This window comes from Triturus cristatus, chromosome 4_2, assembly GCF_964204655.1.
Source record: "Triturus cristatus chromosome 4_2, aTriCri1.1, whole genome shotgun sequence".
Taxonomy (NCBI): domain Eukaryota; kingdom Metazoa; phylum Chordata; class Amphibia; order Caudata; family Salamandridae; genus Triturus; species Triturus cristatus.
The window spans coordinates 562,155,922-562,168,578 of NC_140586.1; the positions used below are offsets into that span (position 1 = coordinate 562,155,922).

At 44.6% G+C, this 12,657-nt stretch overlaps 1 protein-coding gene across 1 annotated transcript in view; it reads left to right on the forward strand.

Annotated features, from left to right (window-relative positions):
• Positions 1–12,657, forward strand: part of LOC146834693 (retinol dehydrogenase 8-like) — a 61,539-nt gene that overhangs the window by 27,317 nt on the left and 21,565 nt on the right. Inside the window, exons 2-4 of the mRNA XM_085600133.1 lie at positions 1,547–1,708; positions 6,599–6,778; positions 11,769–11,862. Of these exons, the coding sequence (XP_085456259.1) occupies positions 1,547–1,708; positions 6,599–6,778; positions 11,769–11,862 (436 nt within the window). The remainder of the gene's footprint in view (positions 1–1,546; positions 1,709–6,598; positions 6,779–11,768; positions 11,863–12,657) is intronic.

The following is a 12,657-nucleotide window of genomic DNA, read 5'->3' on the forward strand; positions in this document are numbered from 1 at the left end:
GAAGGCAGATAGCTGCCCTTGACTTTACAAAACATTGCTGGTGAGGAGCAGTGCACAGAAACCTGCAGCGAGGGGGGAGGCATCAACCTCTGACTGCCACCAGCCCCGTGGAGAATCCTGTACCCTACGAGATCCATACTTGGGGGACACCAACAAGGTTACACCGTCTCATGCTTCCCCAAACACTATAATGCATACCGTACATACAATCAATGCAAATGAGCGGTCCCAGTTATGACGTATACGGATTAAACAAGCAGAGTGTGCAGGCAATGTCCCCGCTGGGATGCAGACAAAAAGGGTAGTAGTGTCATAGCAAGGTATCACACACATTAACAAAAAGTTCCACCCTGGGTGGACCTCAAATACGTACTCTGTTCTCAAGCAGCATACCATACTATGCAGAGCACTTTTCAAGAGAGTCCTGGCATAGTTCTCTCCAGTTACCCACCTGGTGTGTCGGAGTAAGTAAATTAGGAGCTGGTTGTCGCATGGGATTTTCAACCCACCAATCTGAAATCAAGTGCTTTTTTAAAATTGAGTTGGGCTTATGGTATGGAAACTGACCCGATGTGTTTGGTTTGCTTGTGAGCATCCGCACTGAAAAACAGACTGTAGTGATCGGTATTGGGTGCAGAATAAGTGCTGGTGGTTGGTCTTTTTCTGGTTTAGTTGTTCTTTGTTACCACACATCAAACACTCACATCTATCTCACTTGAGTGGGATTCTTGTGATATATTTGGTCTTATAATACCTACATATACAAATGAAGTACAGGGGATTCACTGTGGAGGATGTTAAGCCATAACTTTCTATTACATTTCAAACATGGGAGCTTCTCGTCTGCCTTCATGGGAGGACGGATGCTCATTAATGGAATGATGGAGCCCTCGAATGCATGAATTAAGATCAGGGGTACGGTGTCCAGATCTGGAGAGAATTCCAGTTTGCGAGCGTTCACTGATGAACAATGACCTCATGTAGGCGTCCAAGGATGAGCTGCTCCTTGGCTGGGGCGGCAGAGGTGCCACCTCTCCTTCCTCAGTGGCATCAAAGGCAGTTTCATAGAAAAGCCCCCAAGGAAGGGGTTCGTTTTTAGATATGATTAATCAATGCACCTGGTGAGCGGGGAGCGTTTTCTCCTAGCGCTAGGGTGAAATTGATAGTTTTTCTGGCCTGGGGCCACCATGCTGCCAAGAGCAGCCCTGGAGAAGAACAGATATGGTTGACACGTCGTCCAAAGCCCTGGCCCAATTGGCTTACACCCTAATAGGTTATGGTGCCATGTGGGCTACAGAACACCCACAGATAATCTGCGGCAAGAGTGTTTCGGATCGCGGAGCGGTCAGTGGGGTGCAGGAACCAAAAGCTGGAACAGGACAGCTGCCAGCCTTCTGGTGGATGTCCCGTTACCATCCAATTCTAAATGAGGTCAAAGACATTTCTAATCTGATCCTCCCAGTCCAACAAAAAGTCATCTACTGAACAATCTCCTTCACATTAAGCAAAATGTGTTAACTCTTCTCCTCTCTGCACTGTTTTATAGTGTATGCCACAATGAGAAATCTGGACAAGCAGGGCCTGCTGGTTGAAGCTGCTGGGAAAAGGCTTGGTAGAACTCTGGAAATCAAACAATTAGATGTATGCTCTGAAGAATCAATCAAAAACTGTGTGGAGAGCATCCCCGACAGGCGGATTGATGTCCTTGGTAAGTTGGATACAACTGTAAGAAGAGAATATGTAATGCTCTTATTCTACAACAGGATAGATGTGGTGTTTTGTAATTTTTCAATAAATTAAAATTAAGTTGCGATAATGCAGTTTCGATACATTTTCTTGACCTTTACCATTGCACCAAAAATTGGCAGTATATGTAAATGTGAAATTCAGAGTGTGGTTTGGTAGCGCTGGTGCGTTTAACTCCTCATTAATCAAACTAGCGAGTTTAATATTTTAAATAAAATTATTCAAGGAAGTACCTATTTATTATTGATTAGAAAGTCAACTTCCAGGGAGTTCTGTCTACGAGACAACATATGTATGTGGCACCATGGTCTTAAACTATTCATGCAACCACAATTTACACTATGATTTTTCCAGCAGCCTACTTCAGTAAATTAATGTTATGTATTGGTTGTTTTTTGGTCTGGTTAATGGTGCAAATATCGACTCTGTATTGGTTTGAGAGTGCAAATATTTTTACAAAATAGAATAGTATATGAAGAGCATCAGATGAAGACCTTATGTCTCGTGCATCTCCCTAGTGAAGTTCCTTTCTACCAGTTCCCAGGAAGATGGGTCCAGCTGAGTAAGAACATCCTTCTCTGAGTCTATACTATCATCAATATACTAGTATCCAAACCCCTTTGTTCAAGGTATGGCTCAGCAGTCTATGATGTATCGCATAACATAAAATAATGGCCTTTTATGCACTGACTTTTGTCCTGAGGTCAGAGATGAGGTGAGATCAGGTTGAAACATGTCAACAATTTTCGTATTAGCTAGAGTATAGACATTCTGTAATGAGGAGGCATTAACAAAACCCTAAAATAGTAACCAAGGGAGAAATTCGGAGATCATTTGATGAACACCAATGAGAGGGTTCAAATTTAGAGTGCAGGAAAGAGAATACATGTAGGAGGAAACTGTACAAAGGCACATGGTTTACGCTACAAACAATTCTTATAGAATTCCCAAGGTATAGTCAAAATAATGTAAGATATTTTATGATAATCTACTAAAGAGCAATATTGTCATCTAGAAAGTTTTTCATTTCTAATGTCGTCTTAATTTGTCTTTTTCAACATTTCCAAGATAACAATACTGCGTTTTCTCATATTGGCCTACATTGACATCTTCGGCTTTGCATATTCCTCCAATGTTTTGTGTTTTACCCTTCTCCTACACATATTGTAGTTCAGGTCTGCAACCGGGATTGCTGCATGAACATTCCTCCACAAGTTGCCTGTACCCACGTCCCATCCCCATTAGTCCCAGATCTTCTGATACTGCTTCTGCCAACCTCTCGTTTCTAAAGTGACTCTTCTGCCAAGGCACCATGCCTCTTTGCCATTCTCTCAGCGTGGGTCAAAGGCCCACTCCACTCTTCCCCGTTTCCTATCAATGCCTTGTTTAGCTATCACGAGTCCGATCTCGACTAGTGTCCAAGAGGCTGCTCCCCTCTCCCATCCTTCTTTTATATCCAACAAGGCTATTTTAGGTTTCAGAATCAGCGAACGGCACACAATGGTTCCTAGTGTTAAGTGTATTGTGTTCCAGTATTGAGTGATAATCAGGCAGCTCCAGATAGAGTGCATGAGTGTGCCTCATGCATTCCCACAATGAAGGAACCGGGGGACTGTGCTCTGCCCCACACCCACAGCAACACCCATAGCACGCCCCTTTCACGCAAAGTGATGCATGATAAGGGGCCGTATTTACAAGGCCATGAAAAGCCATGCAGGGTGGCTTTGCGTGGCCTTGTGAATATGGGCCAGCATACTGCGCCGCCGGTGAGTCAAAAAAAGTGACGCACCGGCTGCTTAAGAGGCTTGTAAATAAGCCCCTTTGCCTTTGTCTCCTAGCTCCATGTTTATGGCATGCACCTAGATGCCCACTGCAGAAGAGCGGGCCTTCAGGGAGAAATAGACTGTGAGTAACTAACTAGTCATGTGCACTCACACGGAATGCCAGGAAAGTGGACCAGGACAGAAGTCTTAAATGTGCGGCGACGAGGATCCAAGGCTGAAGACATGCATTCCAGTCACTAGCTCCAGGACACATACCTAAAGTCTGCATTTTGGAGTTTATTATGGTTTAATGGTCCAATGGTCAAGTGGTCCAATTTTATTTCTAGCAAAGTACAGAGCACGTTATCACTGATCTGTGCTCTCACGCACTCTGGCTGACTATGGGTAGAATTTGACAGACGGAGTAAAGGCAGTCAGGGTGGCGGAGGACCTTCTGTCCACCGCCCAGCTTTAACCTCCACTCTCCAACTTGAGGGTTCCCAGGAAACACGGCAGTGAACTCTATGGATTTGTTTGTATCACCATAAATATGAGGGCTCATTGACATCTGCCAAAGAATTCAACATGGAGGGAATGTTGGTTTCCTGGCAGACTGAAATTCCTTCATGAGGCATTTGGTCTTGAATCATTCAGAGAAAACATGATTTTGGGCCAGGGATTTCAAAGTAGAGGAGCAGCTACCTTGTTGCACTCTATTGAAAGCCATCTTCTGAGCCAGATGTTTGTTCAAAGCTGTACATTAGTGCACCTCTGCTGCCACTGAAGGAAATATTTACTCGTAGGACTTGTCTTGGACTCAGGAGGCAGCACCAGGTCTCTCGAGGTACTACATGACGTTGGGTCGTGTCAATGTGCTAAATGTGGGGACATGCTCTTCAAATTAGTTATGATGGTTCAGCATCTCAGGGTGAGGGAGTGAAGGCTAGAAGCAAATGCATGAACACCGGGAGGACAGCCATCCTGTGCACACAATGGCTGATGGGTCATCTACCCTGGTGCTCAAAGAGGCTGCTGCACCAGATTGTGGCTTCAAGTGGCTGTGCCATCTAGCTGGTGAATCCAAATGCTGGGACCACCTAGACGGTGGCTCCAGGAGCTCTGCCTTCTGGAGAGAATTTGCTTGCGCTCAGGACATCTGCTTGGGGACTGTTGGTCCAGAAGGCAGGAGCGGTTACCTGCATGACTAATGCCAAGATTTGAATCCTCCCAGGCTCCATGAGCTCCCCAGAGGCAAGGGGACTTTACATTCAATAAAAATATCTTCTGAAGCGTGCTGGAGAGTGCAATGGGCTCACCCCCCCCACCCCCACCACCCGAACCTTAGCTCCAGAAAGGAAATGTGCATCATTGACATGCGCACTCGCAGTGGCGAGGGCAGGGGGGCTCCTTATTAGCCTCTTGAGAGCTGCACTCTTGCAGCGCAGCGGTCTATAGATGAGGGGAATGAATCTGAATGTAGATCTCCTTGAGCACAGGCTCTGACCGAGGATGGGGGTGGGGCTTCTAGGAGGCAGCAGTCACCTCTGGTGTGCTCCTGTGCTTATGGGTTAATAAGAGAGAAAAACACGTGAAAAGATAATGACTAACAATGGTGAATCTGATTCAAGTGATCTGGAAGCCATTAGTGAGTCATGTCTCTCTGGGGCTTTTACAGAAGAGGCTGCTGATGTTGACTGTGGGTAGCATGTCTGCAGACAAACCATGGAGCTTCGCTGCTGGTTGAGATGCTTGTGGGGCGACACCTGAGGCGCCGAAGCCCTTGCCTCCTTCCGAGGCAGAGCCTTTTCCCTGGGGAGTCTTAGAGCAAAGAGGAGTGCAGGCTGGTCTGTAAGGCAGTGTTAGCTGGCAGGCTATTACACCAGAAAGCTTGGGTGCTGAGGGAGTCTCAAAGGACTCTAAGTAAGCATTTTTCTCCTGCTGGCACTACAAGGATTTTGGACAAACAGGGTACAAGAAAACACAATCACCTTCCCCAATATTACTGTGCACATTTTGGCAGTAACCAGCTCTACCGCTCAGATCCTTCTCCCAGGTAAGAAAGCCTGACCTTGCTGAGTATGGCCTCCAGGAGATCCCATGGACACTAGGTGGAGGTACCCACAGCTCACTGATTTGAGACGTCATTCAGAAACAGGGGCCGGGCACACCAAGCGCGCCCCAACCAGCGGGGCAAGACTTCGGAAAAATGTATGTTCTTCAAGGCCTGCAAGGTATTTTAGTGCGGGTTTTGCGAGTTTTTCATAGACAATACCAAACGTTTGAGGATGTTGTTACCCACCATTTACCCGCTATTTTTAAAAACGTTTCTAACTTTCTTAATTTGGCAAAAAAATAAATTTTACACGCCTAATTTGAAGTAAATAGTTTTGGTCATCATATTAATGTCACATAACATGAGTATCAAGAACATGAGATAGGTTTTTAAACACATGTTCTGGATGAGATTTTCCCTTAGGTGCACCTGCCACGGACTGCATGAGCTCTTGTGCTATGGGTCTAGAATGCAATCGCAGAAAGATACCTTCAGCAGTTTGCAGTCTTTGCCTAACGCCTAACCCTCAGCAGCAAAATTGGATGTTTTTGAGGTAGTAAGGGTGGGACAATTTGTCTACTCTTCTACACCACCAGCAGTCATAAGGAGCTCAATGCCTCCTCCTCTGTCCCCGACTTTTTAGTGAATTGATGTCCAATGCAATAATACACTTTCTTCACTCCCAGAGTGAAATTAACTGTTTGTCATACAATCCAGATGTTACTGTTTACTGAAAACGAATTAAAAATACACTACCTATCTTTAGAAGAATATTTGTAAATGAAATACTAGAGGGACATAAAGCTTCCTGAAAAGTAAGATGGGTGGTTGCAAATTTCATTCAATTTATCCACAATCATGTGCTTTCCAGTGAATCAAACAGTAGAGAAGCAGAGCCCTGAAAATGTTTCCAGGAAGACCTTTCGATACCAAGCATGAAGCGGATTTTCCCGCGCTCATTGGAAAGACTGCATGATGGTTATTTATCCCTGCGATGCTTTACTGTAGGCGACACTGACATGTTCTTGGTTCACAGTGAGCAATGCTGGAGTTGGGCTGATTGGACCCATCGAATGTCAAACAATTGAAGAGATGAAAACTGTGATGGACACCAACTTCTTTGGCTTGGTGAGACTCCTGAAAGAGATATTACCTGATATGAAGAAAAGAAAAAGCGGACACGTTGTTATCATCAGCAGTGTCATGGGAATCCAAGGTATGGCTTAGAATCCCTCTTTATTTTGCTTATTTTTTAACCATGTTTGTTTTGTGTCTTCTGGTTCTGGTTATGAAGCAGATTATTTGCTGTTAGAGATTTTGTGGCAAGATTGTCATTGAAGATAAGTGCACACAAGCTATTCATTCTTGTTAATTTTGTATCTTTCTAGGTGCTACATGCTATAACTTGTGTTGCATGATTTCTATTTTAGTTTGAAAATGTAAATTTGCAAGCTACAATGCATTGCTTATTCATGATCACAAGATTCAGCAATGCTATGAATATTTCTTTGTGAGGGATTCCTACTGTACCAATTTACATCCTGCAGAATTACTAAATCTGAGTAAACAAATACTAGTGGTTGATCACAGAGAAAGTATCCCAAACTTTACATTTTAATGTCCATGTTGTATACTTGTGTGTATGGGTGTAGGGCACATTTAGAGAGGGAGCAGCAGACGGTTCTACGCCGCAGTAGTAGAACCTATGAAACAAATTTAGAATGGGGAGCAATCAATTGGAGATGATGTACAATGGTCGGTGAAGGAAGATCCATACTGCCAGGCCTTAGCGCAGGTGGAGCTGGGATGGCGCTTATCAGTGATGACTGAGTTTCTCCTTTAATGAGTGAGTTTCATTCTTTTCTGAACTGCATAAGTATTGTATAAGCCTGATGCGTAGAAGAATGCTTGGTGCAGACACTCGGAGACAAGGATTAACTATTTTGCATTTCTTGAATTGAGCCTGAAACTGACCCGGGTGATTGTAGTCTGTTGACCATCTGATGAAGTGAGCTATTAGATCAGGTTGCTAGGTGCGACGCTTGTTGATGCTTTTGTATGGGATACATGATGTTTATAAGACGAAGCTCGGAGAAGCAACCACAAAGGTTGCTGCGGCGTTGTGGCTATACTTATCGTTCCTTTGGAGAGTGGGTTTACAGCAAGCAAGACTCTGTAACTGGAGCTAGTGTGGAGCCAGGGCAATGGCAGGTACTGTCATCATATAGGTGGAAGAGTATGAAGACAAGTATGGTCAGCTGGAAGTGTGGTCATTGTCATATTTGAAGGTTGTTAGTATGAGACACATGCATAATAAGTGCAAAACAAAGATGACAAAGACGATGAACACTGGCTCCATTGTTCTAATATCCACTGCCCTGAAGCTTTTGAAAGTTGTTCAAATTACTCAAGTTATCAGTTCAGGCAAAATACTCATGGTTGCTTTGGAGGTTGAAAGCTGCAAAGAAGGTGTTGAATCACAACCGGAAAACTCTCAGATACATGAATAGTCGGCTATGCAACACTCCACGGCTTACAATTTCCATAGAGCCCTAAAAAAATGGATTTGGTACCACAAGCAATTAAAAGAGCTGGAAAACCTCTCTTAAATGTGAGTGTGGATAACTACAACATTTTCTTTGTACTCAGAAACACTCGAAGTAAACCTTAAGTATTGCTCAAGCATGCTGCAAATACAAATCCAAACTGAGATACTTTTCAATACTGCGAATGCCTCGACCCATCTGAGAACATTTCCCGCTGCCCAGCCATCATTCCATACAACGTGTATCCTTGGTAGCTGCAGACTCCATGTGGGTCTGTACATCAAAAACAGCCATGGGTAATGGCTCCAGCCAACTATGAAATGAAATGAAAAATTATATTTATATAGCGCGTAACTACCCGGAGGCCTCGTCGTGCTTCAGCAATTACTATGACGAGCTCCAAGGTACATTAGCACGCTTTCGCAAACAAATGGGTTTTTAGGACTTTCCTGAATGCCATCCTATTGTTGATCTGTCTAATACTCACAGGAAGGGAATTCCATAGTTTGGCGGCAGAGTGTGAGAAAGAGCGACCGCCCCAACGGGCTTTGATAACCTTTGTTGGAGTTGCTAAGTGCAGTGAGCCGGAACGAAGGGCTCTGGAAGGGACGTAAGGCACTACAAAGGGGAACAAGATGGCAGGGCCTGTTCGATGAAAAGATTTGTGCACTATGCACATCGCCTTAAACTGAGCTCTGGCAGTCATTGGGAGCCAATGAAGCTCCTTAAGGGCTTTCTTAGCTGATTGCCAACGAGGAATATTAAACAATAGCCGGGCGGCACAGTTTTGGGTGACTTGGAGCCTTTTGGTCACCGCTACAGGGGCGCCCAAATATAAGGCGTTCCCGTAATCCAGGCGAGAGAGAATCAGGGCCTGAACCATGACTCTCCTCGCCTGGAAAGGGAGCAGAGGAAGGACCTTGCGGAGCATTTTCATTAACCCAGCACAAGTTGAGGCAGTCTTGGTGGCTTGGACCGAGAAATCAAGCGCCCTGTCAAGCCAGATTCCAAGGCTCTTTATCTGGGGCTTAGGGAGGGGAGGAGTGCCAAGGCATGTAGGCCAAATAGAGGCCAAAGTGTTCGGTAAGGAATTACCTAATAACATGATCTCCGTCTTCTCCCCGTTAAGTTTAAGACAAGACGCATGCATCCACTCAGCAACAGCCTCTAGACACAGACCCAGGGTGTTAGATGACCCCTCCGAGTGGTCCAAAGAGACCACCAGTTGGGTGTCGTCTGCGTAGGTGACGATACGCACACCAAAGGGCTGAACTATATTTGCTAGAGGTTGCATATAAACATTAAAAAGAGTGGGGCTCAGGGACGAACCCTGCGGAACCCCACAACTGAGTGGTTGCTTGGCCGAGATCGTCTCACCCTCGAACACCTGAAAAAAACGCTCATCCAGGAAGGAAGTCAGCCATTCCAGGGGCGCGCCCGACACACCCATGCCTTTCAAACGATGTAATAGGATGGCATGGTTGACAGTGTCGAACGCGGCACTGAGGTCGAGTAGTATGATGGCTGCTTTTCCTCCCTGGTCCAGCACCGCTCTAGTCTCTTCTGTTACTGCTATAAGGGCAGTTTCAGTTCCATGCTGAGGGCGGAAACCCGTCTGAGAGACACATAGTAGGCTATTAGATTCTAAATAGTCCACTAAGATGTTATTAATGTGTCTCTCAAGAAGTTTGCTCATCCAAGGAAGTAGGGAGATAGGGCGAAAGTTGGCCAAATTGTTCTGATCTAAGGTGGGTTTTTTCAGAAGTGCCCTAACCATCGCACACTTCCATTGGACTGGGACAGAATTCGAAGCAATGGAAGCATTGAGGACATCCAGGATGGCAGGACGGATGACGTCGATTACTTTGATAAGAGTCTGAGGAGGTGCTGGGTCGTTAGGGGAACCCGAGGTGACTTTAGGGATTATTCCATCCAATAAGGAGGAGTCTAGAAGGGGGAAGTTGTCCAACAGGCAAGAAGTCATCGTGTCGGGGTCCATTGTGGTGGTAGGCTCCAAGTTCCCACCAGCTATGGAGAAAGAGGAATAGATAGTTGAAATCTTCTGGGAGAAGAAAATTGCTAAGTTATTGCAACGGGTTTTTGCGCCGTCAAGTGACTGACGCTCAGGGGGAGGGGGAGTGATTAAGGATTTAGCAATTTTAAAAATTTCCTTAGGAGAATTGGCTATGGCAAAGTATCCGTCTTCAAACTAATGTCATCTTGTTAAATGTGGCTGTGAAGAGGTAATGCACATCATTGACCACAAACACAAACCTTGGGCAGATACTAACCCATCCCCGGCCTCCCTTGTATATCTGTAATAGGTGTATTACAAAGGGACAGATACTTGCTAAATAGGACCTTCTGACTCGTTGTCTTGCTACAGAGCCCATCCTGAGGCTATTGGTACGGGTTGAAAGAAAATATAGTGCCTCCCAGGAATTTTATTTAGCATTACCCACCTAGATGTGAAATCTGTGGGGCGACTGTACTTTAGTACCCTAAAAAAGAAAAGATACCTGTGGAGAAGTAAGAGTGTAGGAAAACATTGGGAGAAAATGGAACCTTTTGCACTTTTCTGTGGATGGAGCAACAAGACCGCACAAAAGCAGATGACTCCTAGAAAATAGAAAATTGATTGATGGGTAGACATGAATTATGAGCAAACAACATACCTATGTACAAGTGCAACCCTGTACCCTCAGTCCTGCCTGTATTTAGGCGACTTTTCAAAATGCTGTAACTTACACATAGGTGTAAACACAATTGTAGATTTGTACATTACACTGTTTACCCTTATATTTTACAACTGAGCAGAAGTTGTCTATCTCTGGGAAAGGTAAATACTTAGTCCCACATTCACAAAGGTTTAGCGTCGGGTTAGAGATACTTTTGTAACGCTAACCCGATGCTAAACCTACTTGGAGATTAACAAACCAGCGCTAATTGGTATTAGTGTTTGTTGGCAAGGAAAAGTAACGCAAAGCAACGCGAAACGCTGCTTTGCATTACTTTGCCTTATGGGGTGTTACATGGGTGGGAACATGGGCGTTCCCATGCAACCACCCATGTTTTTTTACGCTAAACCCAATTTACTAACATTAGTAGACAGGGTTTAGCACCAAAATGTAACACCACTGGAAAGCAGGTGTTAAAAGGAGACATTTTTCCATTTCTCCTTCCTTTTCTCCTTCCTTTTCCTACTCTGAATGCGTGCTGCATTGTGCAAAAAAGTAGGGAAAGGTTTTAAACTTGTCTAGGCATAGTATTTTGTACAGGAAGGGCTGTACAAAACCTAAGCTAGACTGAGGCACGCACCCTAGCGCCTCGGTGCTAAGGTGTGTGCCTGGCGCACAGCAGCTGAAATCAGCGCAGGCCTTAGGGAGAGGGGAGGAGAGTACCATATCTCTGTGAATATGGAGCTCTCCTTCTCTCTCCCTGTCACGCAACACAGTGCAGCCTCTTTGGGTGCTGCGCTGGGTTGCGTGACACCTTTCAAAATCTGGGCCCTTGTACGATGATGTACGGCTGTCCCTTCACAGGTTGATATTCAATCTTGTTGAGTCTGCGCATAAGTGACAGGGCCATTGTAACCTTTTGTGTTCTTTGTAATATCAGAACGCCCTATTTCTGACTTCCATATACTTGTTTTGTGTCCAGGTATATTGTTTAATGATGTCTATGCTGCATCCAAATTCGCTGTTGAAGGATTCTGTGAAAGCCTGGCTATCCAAGCACTCAAGTTTAAACTTCAGTAAGTGTCAATGTGTAACTTTGGTAATAGCATATTATTTTCAATGTGTAAGAGCATGCTTTAAAAAAACATTTATGACCACTTTTGACCTCCAACTAAATACTCTCACAATCTCTTGTGCCAGTAGAATGGAGTTTCAACTATGGTCACTCATAGGTGACCTTCTATAAACTGTAAATAATCTTGGTATGTGCATGAATGTAAAATTGGCTACAATTCTTACTACCCCAATTTTGTAGCACTCAAGAGCCGGGAGGGAACTCGCACTTACAAATACTTTTGTATCTGATTTCCAATCTTTTTTTACAAAGAAACTTAAAAAAACATTATGTTTTTCCAGTCATCTTCTGTTAGAAAGTCCAGGTCCCCCGCCCATGAAATACAAAGTTTGTTAAAGGAATCAGGAGTGTTTATGACCAGAGAGCGGTAAAGGTTTGACATTTTGTAATTTATCATCTCTCCAAGCAATGCCTTAGCTTCTATCCGCCATGATCTAAGAGATCTTCCAAGTCCGCTATGTAGGGCGTGATGGCATGTCTGAGTTGCAGGTATCTAAACAATTGGCTACGATTTAGGCGACACTCTTCCTGTAGCTCTGCAAAAGGAATTTAACACTGAACTCGACGTGATGTCACCCAATTTTGAGATGTGTATGAGGCCCCATCTCCAGAATCCCTGCAATTCAGATACCTCTGGAGACCGCTTCCGTTCCACAGGGGATTCTGCTGGTTAAAAGTTGCGACCAACACAAAGCCCTCCTCATCTCATTCTATATCCGAAATACCTCTTTCACGG